This window comes from Manis pentadactyla, chromosome 5, assembly GCF_030020395.1.
Source record: "Manis pentadactyla isolate mManPen7 chromosome 5, mManPen7.hap1, whole genome shotgun sequence".
In the NCBI taxonomy this organism is placed as follows: domain Eukaryota; kingdom Metazoa; phylum Chordata; class Mammalia; order Pholidota; family Manidae; genus Manis; species Manis pentadactyla.
This window is the reverse complement of record NC_080023.1, coordinates 20,922,821-20,938,013: the sequence shown is the minus strand read 5'-3', so window position 1 is coordinate 20,938,013 and position 15,193 is coordinate 20,922,821. Positions and strand designations below refer to the sequence as shown.

The window sequence follows — 15,193 nt, the reverse complement described above, 5'->3', positions numbered from 1 at the left end:
AGTTCAAAGAGTTGAATGTCAGTGCTCTAGTAAAATTCCTTCCCTTCCCGTTTACTTATTTATGTGAATAGAAGTTCTCAATGGGCACATCTATAAAAAAGAAAAACAGGAATAGAAATGATTCTCAGCCCCATCTCTTTCTAATAGTAAGTAATAGTCATTCCTGAATGTATGAAACTAGTTGGAGAATTGGGAGGAAACTATCTCTACCCACATAATTGAGATGCATTAAAAGTTACTTTTAATATTAGAATTATACATTAAAAGTTAAAATATATTGATGTTTTTACCAATTGTATACTGTTAATACCTTATGCTAGTTAAATATGGAATTAAAAAAAAATGAAAGCCTAGTGGTCAGAAGAAAAAATGTTCATATATGTGTTGCAGAGAAGCATAAAAAGATGATCAGCAAAAGAATTTAACTCATAAAAATTATATTAGGATAAAACTCTAAGGAGGAAAAGAAAGAAAAATAGCAGCTCTAGAGGAGATAAAAGAACAAAACAGAATTTCTGAGTGTGAAAGGAGAGCTTGTTTGTGTATTTTTTAAAGTGGGTGACAGTGGGTGGCAAATGGCTAGGAAATTGCTGGAGTACTAAGGCCATAGGATTAGTTTAAAAGAGTGGTGCCACTGTTTTCTTTTTGAGTGTCAATTTTTATAATATATGAGGAAACTTTTGCAATCATTTAACCTTACATTGAAATGGTAAATTAAAGCTGAGGTAAATAAAAAATGTGTGCAAAAGTATAATTTTTGAAATTCATTTTTAGGGAATATTAGAATGGAAAATATTGAAGTCTGCCAATTCAGTTCCTGAGCGTGCATGTATGCAGGTCTGTGAAAGCAAATGGCCATACTGGACCCATGCGTCATGATGCCCACTTCTTGGTTTTGAAGGGATGCTCAGTCCTGACCTGAGTGTATCCCGCTCAGGCTCTCTCTGCAGGAAACAGCACCAGATCCATAGGACATTGCTGCCAACATGGCCCTTCAGATTACTCTACTAGATTTGATGACATGTGACAATTTTCTCAAAGTGTATTTTTAAAACATGCGTATAGCACTCACTATGTGCCAGGTACTGTTCTAATTGCTTTACAAATATTGCCTCATTTAACCTCATAAAAGCTCTATGAGGTAGGTACTGCTCATTTTATTAACCCATTTTACAGATGAGGGAGCCAAGGCACAGAGAGATTAAGTAACTTGCTAAAGGTCACACATGCAATAAATGGTGGAACCAGGACTTATACATTGATCTCTTTTTTTAAAAAATGGGAGCAGAAAGGAATGATTCTATTCTCTGTCCTCAGGTGGACCACCATCAGACTCTTTCCCACAACATGCCTAGTAGTTTGTGCTCCTTTGCCTATACCCAACACTTGCCTGGGTTACAAGCAGATTGATTGGATTTGCCTGTGAGGATCCCATGAATCCAGTTTTGAGATGCAATAGAATTGAACTGCAATGGTCTGTCTATTGACGCCAGCTTCCACAGCCATGAATCATCACAAAGATGTCTAATCAGACAGGAAGGCTGGGTAGTCAGTCTGGCAGGTCACTAGTAGAAGGCCTCAGAAAGCATCAAACCACCCCAAGAAAAGTATTCTTCCTGACCTCCTCCATACGACCTCCTAACTCCAGTTTCAGAGGTTCTGAGTGGGCAAAATTCTCTTACGGTTTTCTTTAGAACGTTGAGGAAAACAAATTACCCTGGCAGTGCAGCGGAGGGGAGAAACCATTTCTGACATCTCCTGTGGCTGCCTTCCAAGTGATTGCCACTGGGCTTGCCATCTGACACAGGCAGAGGCATCAAAAAGTCTGCAAGAACCTTGAGGCCAAAAAATACCTTCAGTCGTCTGCCACTTTGCGAAGGGAAAACCAATACACAATTAAAAATACAATCCCCTCCTGAAGACAACAATTCTCCCTCTCCCCCAAACAACATAACTATTTTTAAAAGGCCCTGCTTTTACAGAGAGCTTGGTACCCTTTACTGTGTTTCCTGGCAAACTTACTTTTGGACAACTCTGAGACCCTTCGATGTGCTCAATATTAGATAAGACACTTCAGAGCCAGAGCCAGTCTCCACTCCAACATGTTATAGGAACAGAAGCATCATGCCTTATGTGTCTTGGTAAGAAGGATGCAGATGCAGAGATCAGGCAGTCCCTACCTTACCAATAATGAGCCACAAATCTCCTGGAAAATTTCACCAAACCTCATTTTTTTCCCTTCAAAGGTGAAATTGCCTTCTAGTTGTCTGAAATGTTGGGAGCATCAGGAGACAGAACTGAAGCAAAGAACAAGCTTTGGAGAAATGTATCTGTGTGAGATGAGTGGATCTTCATTAATATGATCCTGGGCCCTGACTCTTCCTTGTCCCCTGACCTGTAAGAAAAATAACAAGTCGGTAGATTGAGGAGAAGCTGGGATGAGAGCGGAGTCCTTGTGGTCTATGGGTATAGAGAGAAGCATGGAAGGAGCTGCACTGGGACTGGGAGAATTTAGGGGTTATGTGTTGCTTATGACAACATAGCATAGGGGTTGATGAATTGGATCCTCTTTAATTTTGGTTTGAAAGATGCAACTCAGAGATTAAAATATTTTTAAAACTCTGGCTATTTGGACTGTGCTTCTTTGGATGTGACCTTGTGCTGGATGCAGAACCAGCCATGTGGAATTAAAGGGCTGCAGGAAATCAGGAGAGAAATCCTAGAAATAATTAATACACATTTTCCACTGATGAGAAGTTTTCAGGTTACTGTTCATGTTGAGTTGTTTTTGTACTGAAGAAAATGCGGGGGGATAGATGACCTCACTGCTGCTGCTGTAGTCTGAATGGGCGCGCCCCCCGCCCCAACCAATTCCTATTATCCTAACCCCCAAGGTGATAGGATTAGGATGTGGAGCCTTTGGGAGGTTATTAGGTCCTGCAGGTGGAGCTCTCCTGAAAGAGATTAGTGCCCCTGTACAGGAGCCAGAGAACTCCCACAACCCCTTCTGCCCTGTGAGCGCACAGTGAAAAGAAAAGAGCCGTTTAGCAAGTCCCTGAATCTGCCGGTACCTAGATCTTGTACTTCCCAGCCTCCAGAATGGCCTATAGGTACCTTTTGTTTACTTTGCATCATGTTAAAAAAAATTCAGCCAACTTAAAAAAAAAGTCAGGATATTTTACAGAAAAATCACATTGTCCTGCTTTGGAAAACCTGAAGCTCTAGCCACATTGGGCCCGTGTTCCAGGAAGCCAGTTACTGGCTAGAATTGAATATTGCTTTTATGTTGTACCCCTGGCCCATGTAGATCCCTTGTCTCCAGTGCCATTTGTAATGAGCTCGTAGCATTTTCTGGCTGTTTATGAACACATCTATTCTCCTCAAGTAGAATAAACAATTGAAGGCAGGGAGTATTCTACTTTATCTTTTAACCCTAAGGCGGCAGTGCCTCCCACTTACTAAGCTCTTAATAATTATGTTACATAAATTCTTGAATGAATGGACTCATTTGTGACGTTTCACGTATTTACATGTTACTCTGGGAGCACATGAAGCCAGAGCATTGGGCTTCCTCTGTTCCCTGATGGCTCTCACAGCTGGACCCAAGTGGGGCTCCATCCACACTGGTTACTGTGCGGGATCTGACAACTTTCCTCCCTGGAGGAGACTTAAAGGCTTCTGAAAGGCAATACACAATAATCATTTCCCTTTCCACCAAAAGGCAGCCAGCTCTCAAGCGGAAGATGACAGTTCTTGAATAACAGCATTAAACCTTTCAAAACATCTCACTTTGGAAGAGAGTGAAGAAACAGAAGTCTATTATCCTCCACCAGTGGTCTTACTTGCTTTTTTGTTCCTTTTCACTGTCTTCTAAGCCCTGCAAGTGTCCCCTAGATGCCGCGGGGCACACTCCACATGAGTTCCTGGGGGTTGCTGACGCTTCAGTTAGAAGCTGGATTTCAGGGGCAGCTGGAATGCTGCCTGGCCGCTCCACCCTGCAGGCTGCACGTGAGGCCCAACCGCGAGATGTGAAGAGGGCTCTTTAATCCTATACCAGAGCCTTGGCTTCCCAAACTCGATCCGTCAAAATTTGGACTTATATAACTTATTTGTTTATTTTTAGGCCAGCCTCATCCAAGTTGAGAACACTTATGACTCCCTTTTAGAGGAAATTTGGATCCCAACATTATCATTAACTAAATCAGCAAGTATTGGTTCTGTAAAAATACCAAGCGGCACAGTTCTAAGGACTTTTATTGTTATGCCCCTGGTGGAATTACATCGTGTGGTGGTTTCTCTGAAAATTGTTCCTGGGATTTTATCTCTCTGTCTCACTCTTTCTCTCTTTTTCAGCTTGTCTCTGTTTCTTTGTTTCTCTGCCTCTCTCTTGTAAACCATGGCCTGAGTCGAGGGGGAGCTGGGACTCCCACTAGGTAGAGGCCCCTTCATTTGACAAGAGACCAAGGGAGTTCTTGTTCTTTAACTGACCCTAGTTGTTCTCCAACTAGTTCTGTTGGTGGGGTCTCTGGATGCCATACTGCTTTTTGGAGCACTTTGTCAAGCAGAAGACTTAATAAGACACATATCTTTGGGTCCAATCAGATGCCATTTCATATTAGATGCTGGACCCGAGGGAACAGGAGCCAAGGGTCTGATAAAAATGAATGTGGAGAAACTTTTCACTGCTATGTTATTTCTATTAGGGAAAACATTAGAAACATTCTGAACATTCAGTTCAGAGAGTAGTAATTAAATAACGAGAGGAGAGTAATTAAATTAATTATGGCCATTTTCAATGCATCCATTAAAGATTCATCAAAATCATAAAGATTCTTCAGAATCTTTAATGATGTGAAGTGTTTATGATTTGTTAGATTAAAAAAAGTGGGCTACAAGATCACATATGTAGCATGAGGCCAATTGTGTTTATTATATAGAGATTCATAGGAATTAACCACAGTTTAGGAGAGGTTCTATCTCTGTTTCATGGGCTCATGGGTAGTTTTTGTTTCTTTGTCTTTTCAGCATTTTCAAAATTTTCCACAATGAGCATTTTACTGCTTTTTGATCAACAGAAAATAAAACAATTGTAAGGTAGCCAACTTTCCTTAGCTGGTGACAGATGGACCCCCATTTTCTTCTGATACCATTTTCCTTGGCCCCTACTACTCTCTATCCCCCCATGGCCCCTCCAGAGAGGATCTGGAGGAAAAGGCTGGGACTTAAGATGAAGAGGTTAGAATGTTCCTCTATGCACAGAGCCACAGCAATTTCACTTGCGACCCGGAGGTTCATGGGCACCTATGAACTGCGTGCATTCTGCCCAGATTCCTGGGTACAGATTCACAGCGCTTCACAAATTAAGAAAGAAACCAGGCTGAAGGGAACTCTGCAGCTACTAATCGATTCCTTCTTTGGCTGAGAAAGAGTTCCAGCAGGACACCCCCTTCCTCTTCCTATCTCCACAGCTTCTGCTCCCCCAAGCATTGACCAAAGTGCTGATACATATTTTCAAGTTCTGATGAGGAAGCCTGGTTCCAGCAAGGTGACTAGGCTGCACATGCTGAGCTCTGAAAGGCATCCATCCAAGGGAGGACTGGTTTATTTCCTTGGGCCTGCCAGTTCCTTCAGTCTTGTGGTTTCCTCCATGTGTTAAACGGATGTAACATGATTCGAAGCTTCTCTTGGAACTGTGTCCCATGACTTCACCCACCCTATGTACACAAGGGGTGAAGTGCTCACCCAAGGCACTGAGGGTGGTGTTGAAGGGGGACCTGAGCAGGGAGTGAGGAACTAGTCTTTTCCTGAGTGTTTTTAGAAAAGGAGCAGGTTTCTAGCTACCAACTTGGTGATTGTTCAATTACATCCACCAACTGTTTGTTGACTGATTATCTGCATTGTGAGCAAGGCATTCAAGAATCCCTCCAAACTCCTTAGAGAGTGCCTCATTTCCCTCCATTAGCCTCCTATCTATCCCTTTGAAGGATCGGGTCCCTGTGTGGCGTTGTGGAATCAGCATTGGTCTTGAAATCAGTAGATCTGGGTTGAAAAATCTCATCTATACTCCATCACCCACAAACACTGTGGCCTCAGTCAAGTCACCTAATCTCTCTAAACTGCATTTCCCCCACCTTTAAAATATGAATAATAATGCCAGCCTCTGAAGTTGTTCTTAAGGAGGGAATGCTGGATTTCATGAATAAAAGTAGAGACACCCAGTTAAATTGGAATGTCAGACAAACAATAAATAACTTTTTAGTGCAAGTATGTCCCATGCAATATTTAGGACATATTTATACTAAAAAAGATGAAATAATACTGAATACTAAAAAATATTTAGGACATACTAAACAGAAACATTTTTGTTGTTTACCTGACACTCCAATTTAACTGAGTATCCTGCATTGTGCCTGACAATCCTATTCTTGAGGCTGAAATGAAGGATTTGTCTGAACGCCTCTGCCCCCGGCTCAGGGGGTGCTCTTTCCTCTGTACCCTCCTCTCCTAGGGTGGGTCCCATGAGGCGAATCATTGCCTGCCTCGCCCATGGCAGGGAAATAAGGATTCTGTGGCTGGGTCGGTAGAGAGTAGGGGAGGATGCTCAGCTGGGGAAGGATATCTCCCTGGGCGGAGTAAGAGGGCCAAAGACACACAGGCTGTTACGTACGAGTCGAACCTCTGCTGAACTGACATCCATAAAGACGCCAGCCAGGAGCGCCCCTGGGTCCTGTGCGACTAACTCACAGTAAGCCTTTCAGTGGAGGTGATGCTACAGGGCCAGGTGAAGCCCAGATGGGGACACTGACCCCAGGAAACCCTGTTTAGGCATGATCATTCTCTAGGCATCAAAGGCCAACTGTTGTGCTAAACAGAGGAACTTCCCTGGCTGTAATTTTTATAGAGGGCTAAGGGTGGCTGGGTGTCCCAGCAGCCTTACTGCAACCTGGGGGAAAACCCAGGGTGTGAGCTGACACAGGCCTGCCCTTCTGCTTCTTTCTGATGTCTCCTCCCCACTGCCTCCCTCCAGCTTGAATCCCCTCTAACTGAAGCTCCCCAGCTCAAGGGGTAGAGGTGACAGGTGGCAGGCCCCTCTCTGGCCTTTGTGTGCACCATGAGCTGCCCAAGCACCCCCAGAACCTCAGGGTATAGTTTCCCTTCTTCTATTATCCGAATTCCAGGCCAGGAGCTCAGCTGTCATGGGCTTTAGGGAATTTTTCCACCAGGATTGAAATCAGGGCCAAGAAAATGTGGGCATGCAGAAGGCATTTTTGTCTGCTCTTCAGATGCGCTTTCCTGTAGTTCTGGCATTAGAAAAGGGTGCCTCTATTCAGAGTCATAGGGGAAAGTTTTCAATGCCATTACAGTGAGAAAAACATAGAGACTATCACTTGTTGCATTTCCAAATCTGTCATCTTTTCCCCATTCACTCTATTAAGTTTAGAGAACATTTTAAGATATATTTTCACACTTATATTTAAAGTTAAGATAAAATGATTTCATGTCATGCCCAGTGCCAAAAAAAGAAAAAGAAAAAGAAAAAAAAGTAAAAATTAAAGTGAGACCTCTGTTGTTCCAGTCTTAACTATCGCAGTCAGCTTGTTGCTTTTATTTTGGAAGAAATGATTTAACATCTATTATTTACCTAAAGAGTTGACTTTAAGTTAATTTAGTTTCTAAAATCTTTTTATTTGTCCTATGAGATAATATCTGTATTTATCTAAGGTTGATGTATTTTGTGTATTTCCCCACGTAATATTACAAAGATAAATATATGCTACAAAAATTTGTAAATGCTATCTGTGCATCACTTAAAATGGAATTTCAGAAACAAGGCCTTAGTTCATGAAGTTATTTGGAACCAGGGATTCCTATCTGTCATTCAGTTAGCAACTGATATATTTGAGTGAGTCATTTACTTCACTTTGGGCACTGGACTTTGCATGAGTTAGCTCATCAGCCTTCCCAGGAACTCTATACAGAAGGTATTTTCATCAGCCCCATTTTACAGATAAGGAAACTAAGACTGAGTGAGGTAAAGTAAAGGTCATATTGCTAGTAAGTGAAAGTCAGACTCAAGCCTGAGCAGTCTGACTTCAGAGTCCATACAATCACCTCCCTCTCTAACCTCTTAGGAAAAAACACAGGGACTGATACCACCACTTGCCAGGAAAAAAGCAGGCAACGGTCCTGTTGAAGAATGAGTCCATTCAGTACTAAGTGGTAAGCGCTTCCTTCCCGTAACTTCTAATGCATTGCCTGCAGTTCTCAACTTGCAAAGGGGTTGGTTACAAAAGTTGATTTAAAAGCAATTTCCCTGTTCCCTTCTGCTAGGCTCCAAGGTCCTTTGAACACACCTCTCTCTCCTGTTATACTCAGCAGGTTGTCTCTTAGTTGCTTACACATCTTTTCCCCATAGAGTTTCTGGCTGCTCCAAGGAGGAGAACTTGCCTTATATTTCCTTTGGTATTACCAGCACCCAGCACAGTGCCTGGCCCAGGGAGACACAAAGTATACACATGGTGTATTAAATTACAAGTCATTTGTTTGGAACTCAGCATGCATTTCCAAAAGAAATACATTACAAATGGGAATGGAATTATTATGTTTCCAACTAGCCCACAAAAGTTTATTTGACCTATCATGTAGTCTACCAGGAGTATTAACAAGTTATCTGGAGTCATGGGTGGGATAAGAGTTAGGTGGGGAAAAAGATAGAAATCTTCCTCCCCTTTTCCTGGGTCAGACCTAGGTGAAATTTCACATGGGTCAGAGTTCACCTTTGACACCTTCCAGACTGTCTCTTTTTCTACATTTCCCATCTATGGGCATCACTGTCTCCAAACTTCCTATGAAATATCCAGCCATGGTCCATTGCCCAGGTCTTCCCTGTTCTTTCCACAAATAACCTACTTTCCCCTCTACAACTCAAAATTCCTGTTTCCTGAGAGCTGCTAGCTCAGTTGGTTTTCAGTAGGAAAACAATCTGATTGAGTTAATTTTTGTGAATTTGTGAATGATTGCTTCTAATATCCCCTGCTGCCACTCTCACCCCAGTGACTGTTTTTGGCACAGTTGTTAAAGTGATAAGATTTGCAGACAGACCCAGATTTGAATCCTGCTTCTTCCTCAAAATTATTTGGTCTGAGTAAGTTAACTTCTTTAAGCCTCAGTTCTCTCATCTGTAAAACAGGAACACTTGCAGTTACAAAGAGATCTGCTTTCAGAACAATTACTGGGATCACTGCTGCATCACAGATCGGACACAGCTCTCAGGACTTTTTATTGATTCACTTTATCTTCACAACCCCATGAGGTTATGTACTCTTATTATTAACTTTTACAAAGGAGAGTGATTTTTTGAAGGAGATTTCTAATGGTAAATTGATTATTTATTTCCTGCCTTCCTTCTTCTAAAAAGGCTTTGAGGTGAAATATTACATTGATGAAGTTTCTGAGAGCGTGGATGAAGAGGACCGTCATTCCCAGGAGGAGATTGTTCAGGCCAAAGAGAGCAAGGGCTGCAGCCAGATAACAGTGGCTGAAAATTTACCCTGAGAGTCCATTCCCTTTTGTGGTTCCTGTTTCCACAGTTTCTTCCCTTCCTCCACCTCTGAATGTGCCCAGTCTGCAAGTGGTCCAAGTTTTTTTTCTACTCGCTTTCTTTCTTTTCTAATTTCTTTTTTTTTCACACAGCCCATGGCAGCTGCAAGGTGGTGGGGCCAGGTGGATGGCAGCAGCTGTTTGTACGTATGGGACCTCTGGAGCCTTTCTTTGTGAGTCAGGAGCTGTCTGTATATATCACAAGCTACCACCTGGCAAGACATTTAGTTCCATCTATGTTGTTTGAATGTTTCCTGGATGATATCATAAATGCATAAGAATGGGAGGAACTTCAAGAGGTTGAGTTCCAGCCCCTCACTGCCCTCCAGCCCTACATTGAGCTATCATAGGGGGTGATTTTATCATCTAGGTTAGCAGCTTTGGACTTGTTCTCCAGTCCTTCCCATTTACCAGATGCAGAAATTCGAAAGCCAGTCAGGTGTGTGCTGGAGCAGAGGTAACAAACAGTGCAGTCATGGAAAACACTGAGCAGAAGCCAAAGGCAGAGGCACGTGGCAGGCTTGCCCCTCAGGCCCCTCACCCTGGGGTCCTTGGGTTTAATTATCCTCACTTCTCTGGACCTCAGTTTCCTCTTCTGTCAAACAAAGGGAGGGTTTTGGGGTGGGGTGGTGGTGGACTGTCTCTGGTCCCTCTTGAGCTTTAGGATTCTGATTCTCTGATAAACTACTCAGGATGGATGGTGTTCATCTTTTATGATGTCACCCTCAGGGAAGACAGTTCATCGTGACCCTGGTAAGCCTGTTCAAATATTTCCTCGTTCTTAAATTGGGAAACTTCCCCTTAGGCAAACTAAAAATTTCTTGTAATTGGAGGGACTTTCATTTTTGTTGTTATTAGGACTTCTGAAAATATGGTTAGCATTCTGCCCTATATTCCTAATTACAGTGATGTCTTTAGTACACATACAGTGACATGTCTGTTTTAACCTAGATGATTAGACTTCAAAGATTTAGTAGCAATGATATCCTATTTTTACATTTTATATTTATATTTAAGAGCTGCTTCACACATACCACTTCATTTCATTTGAACCTCAAACTAAAAATAGGAAGGGAAATTATACTCATTTTTACTTGTGAAGAGGTTCAGGATGAATAAACCTAAATACTTTCTACAATATATCTCATCTTACGGCTACTAAGTGGAAGAGTCATGACCCAAACCTAGGTCTTTTGACTCAAAGTCTACTGCTCAGACCACATACTAATTTACCAGCACCCCCCCCAATACACCAGCTGTTTCTGCTTGAGTTTCTGCTGTGTCCTGGGGAACTTACTAGGTGTTTTGCATACAACATTTCAAATCCTTGAAACAACTGTGCAAGAGAAGTATTATCATAGTCAGTTTAGAGATGGAGAAAGATCAAGTTCAGAGAGATCAAGTACTAAGCAGTTGCCTGATGGCTAATATGTCCTGAAAGTAAAATTCAAACTCAAGCCTTTTCCTTTGACAATGCCATTTTCACTTAAATAAGCATCACCTAAAATGAGCTCCAACATATTTTAAACTTGAGCAGTTTTTTAGGCTACATGAATTATTGTTCCATGAATGTACAGAAATTACTGGTTGGCTGAATCTCATTTAGCCACTTGAGCCCCTCTTAGTTGACCTTAATCCTCCTATTATGCATCACTCTGCTTCTTGGACTTTTTTTCTAGATTTTATTTTCCATTCTTCAAAAACATTTGTGTTGCCTTTTGTTGTTTTTTGTGTGTGTGTGTGGGTCCTCTTAAAATGTCTACTTCAATTTTAAGACATTGGCATTTAAAGAGAACATGGTATTCTTAGTTAGACTTAAATGATGACCAGTAGAAGAATAGGATTTTAGCTTACCTATTCCTTCCCAATTCCAGATTATACGTCCCAGGACCATTTTACATTTAATCATAACCCATTTTCTTGACCATTTTACCTAGCTAACCATTGCCCATTTTGTACCTGTGTAACCCACTGTCTGCTCTTAAACATTCTTTAACTTCATCTGTGAAATGGGAATAAGGATTCCTGTCCCATCCATATCTCAGTTTTTGTGATGTTCAAACAATGCAGAGGGAAAGCACTTGGAAAAATATAAAGAACCATGAACATGGATAATTATAGTATGTGTTGCTTTTTGAAAAACCTGAAATATAGAGATGGAGCTAAAAAATCAGATTTGTTCGATGAGGGGGAGATTTGAAAGTTCTGGGTTTATTTCTTAGTCATAACATATAATATATACTAATTATCTAAAGTAATGTAAACTGTCATTAAGTCATTTTAAAAGAGAGACTTTATGTGCTTATTTAGAGTAACATCCTTTTTGTACCCTAGACAGATGTAGCTAAGGGCTGCTTGAAATATAGTGTTGGTGCCTTCCTGGCTTCTCGGCACATCTCCCTGGTTTCTCTGCCTGTCGACCCCCTGCCGCACTCTTACAAAACCCCACATCTTCTGGCACTGTCATGGACCCTGAGGTAGTCTTCTCTTACGGAAGTCCACACATTTCTAATATAGGAACACATTTAAAGAATCTTCTTGTGCAGTTCTGTGATGATAATAAACTTCAGGCATCATTGACTAAGAAAATACTTAATGACAAAAGGACATTACAAATTCAGTAAAACTTTTAAGTGGGTTTCTATTGAGTGGATCACAACTGCATGCAAATGCTTTGGAAAATACACAGACAGGTCTGAGACATTATTCCACCAGACATGTTTATGAACACTCAGTAAATATTTGTCAAATGAATGCATGAATAAGAAGAGAATGGAAATTTGCAGGCAATGCTTGTGTTTATATTGACTTGTAGCCCTTTTTTTCGTATTTCCAGTCCCTAACCCCTGCCTGCCCTGGGTAAGAGAACTCAGAGCTCAGAAACCACCCAGTGTCCAGTAGGCACCTAATAATTGTGTACTGAATGTATGAATGATTGAATTCTATTCTTATCTCCTAGTTAGATTACAACTCCGAGAGGAGCAAGTATGCTGTAGGCCCTTGTGCGGCACCAGCGGTGTCCAACATTGTACTAGGACCAAGCTGCCTGCTTTCCAGTAAATAACTACCTTGATTAGTATCATCGACCAACAGATGCATTTCTGGAGAAGCTTATTAAAAAGGAAACATCTAAAATTTAAAATACCTAGAGGGAATAGAGATGTCTTTGATTCCAGAATAGTCCTTGTGTCTCTCTGCAAGGGTAAGTAGAAGAATGTATGGAATTAGCAAAACACAAAGCGATGGAAAGGGCGTAAGAAAGAGGCAGGGTTTGGGCCTGAAGGAAGTGAGAGTTTCTTGTTAGTGGAATAGGAACCTCATCCTTTGAAGCTTGCATCTGTCTGCTGCTGAGTAAGTTCTCATCAGACAGAAGGGGATGTGACAAGAACACCCTCCGGTAGAGATTGAAACGGCAGAGGAGATGGTGAGCTCATCACACTTTGAAGCGGCAGCGACAAAACACGATTTACTTCTTCCTAAATCAGGAACTAAAGCACATTGAGTATTCTTATGGGCGATATGACATAGAGAATTTGCTAGAGGAGTCACTCACCTCAACAACGCTGGGTAGAGCAGTCCAATCATCTTGAAGAGAGACCCTTAATATGGGTTCTTCTCGGAGGCTTAAGAGTCATGAAAGGCGGTAGAAACGAGTTTCTTGTGCCCTGAATCTGGTGGCCACTTCACCTTGCAACAAAGGAAGTGAAAGTGCCAAAATGAAGAGGAAGAAAGTCAACATTCTCTCTAAGGGGAAAAATGCAGACACAAACCTTTTTTTTCTTGGTGGGGTGGAGGGTTTGGAAGTGCTTTGAGAATAGAGGATATCTGATGAGAGAAACAAGAAATCATCTTTTTTTTAATTTCTTGTTTTTCTTCCTCTTATCCTGGAATCTGAGGCTTGTATATCTGAGGCCTTATCCTGAAAATCTGAGTTTTATATAAAAGCAGCCTGGAAAACAAATTACCAAAGAATAAAAGGGGAGCAATGATGCCACAGCTGCTTTGGGTTAATTTGATTTCCTTTCATGTTTCATGGCTGCCTTGATACTCCTGAGCTCTGTTATTTCTGTGAATAGAAATCTTTGGGCAAAATGGGTCCCTCCAGTCTCAGACAGGGCCTTGACCACAGCTCATTCCAGCCTCCAGTTCTGTAGCTGTGAAAGCCAAGAAACAGTGGCATAATGTGCCATGTCCCAGGTCCTTCTAACCCACGATGTCCCAGTGACCGTGGGGAAGCAGCCCCCAAATGAATCTTCCAGTGGCAGTTACCAGGGTCCAGAGCCGTGGTGGAGCCCCCGTGCTGGTATCCACAGTAGCAGACACAGCAGTTCTGTGCCAGGCCAGCTCTGTGGTGTGATTCTGGGCATAGTCTCTGAGCCTCACAGTGCCCTGGTTTTTCAGGGGATACAACCATTTAATTAATTCCTTTTTTTTTTCCTGCTTAAACCACTATGGTAGTTAGCTTTTGCATGTGGCATCCCACCTTGAACTTAGTGATGTAAAACAACCATTTATCCAGCCGTGGGTCATGAATCCGGGCTTGGGTTAACTGGCTCATCCATGTGTCTGTAGTCAGCTGCTGTGTTGGCTGGGACTGATCTGGGGTGGCCTCAGCTGAGAAGGCTCATTTCTACTGCACGTGATCTATCAGCACATAATGATCACATAGTGGTGGCAGCCTCCCAAGGGATAGAGAGTGGAAGGGTACAAGGCCTTGCTGAGGCCCTGAACGAGCGCAGTGTCACTTTTGACCCTTTCTATTGTTGAAAGCAAGTCACAACCTCAGCCCAGATTCAAGGGCTAGAGAAACAGGCTCTGCCTTTTGGTAGTGTGGGCAGAGAAAAAGGGAGAGAAGTAACTGGAGACATTCTGCCAATCACCACAACCATCCAGAGCTTGTATTTGGTATTCTAACTGGCACAACATGGTTTTTGTGCAAGAAAAGCCCTTTCTCCTCAGAAGACTCAGGAACACTATGGGAGAATAAGGGTGGGTATGTCTAAGGTGCCTCAATTCTGGGAGCAAAGGCTTAGTTTGAGGGAGATGCACTTAAGGGAGTCTGTGAAATACCATCAGGCTAAATATATTTCCTTGAAGTTAGATGTGGTGGTGCATCATTCACCCTCACTCTCTCCCTTTCCTCCCTGGAAATCAGCATTGTTCTAGAAATAGCTTCTCCATCAACCTTATTCTCAGAAAGAAGATCAGATCCTCTCTTGCCATTCCTCATGCACTGTGAGTGAGAACTAAACTTACATGTTTTAAGCCTCTGGGTTTTGGGGTTGTTTGTTACTGCATCACTAACTCTCATATCCTGACTGATAATGTTGCATAAAAAAGAATTTTGTGGATACTGGGAACAATGAGAAACTGCTAATTTTCCTCTGATGTTTGTTTTTCTTTTCTGCATTTGGTGAAAGAACTCACTGCATTTAGCTTGACACTTGGGCACCTAACTAGAGACTGCATCTCTTAGCTTCCCTTTGTATCTGGTTGTATCCACATGACTGAGTTTAGGCCAGGGGAATATAAGTACAAGTGATGTTTGTGACTTCCATGTTATCTCCTTAAAGTGAAAACTTCATACTCTGAA

General features: G+C 42.0%; 1 protein-coding gene across 2 annotated transcripts in view; it reads right to left on the bottom strand.

Moving 5' to 3' along the window:
- RBPJ (recombination signal binding protein for immunoglobulin kappa J region) overlaps window positions 1–13,300 on the bottom strand; it is a 211,543-nt gene extending 198,243 nt beyond the window's left edge. The window contains exon 1 of one of the 2 annotated variants that reach the window (XM_036900549.2): window positions 13,154–13,300. Coding sequence is in view for 1 of the 2 variants with exons in the window: in XM_057502137.1 (XP_057358120.1) it covers window positions 13,154–13,185 (32 nt within the window). In the remaining variant the exon portion in view is untranslated. The remainder of the gene's footprint in view (window positions 1–13,153) is intronic. The other variant, XM_057502137.1, reaches the window with a different exon arrangement.
- Between the last annotated feature and the right edge of the window lie 1,893 nt (window positions 13,301–15,193).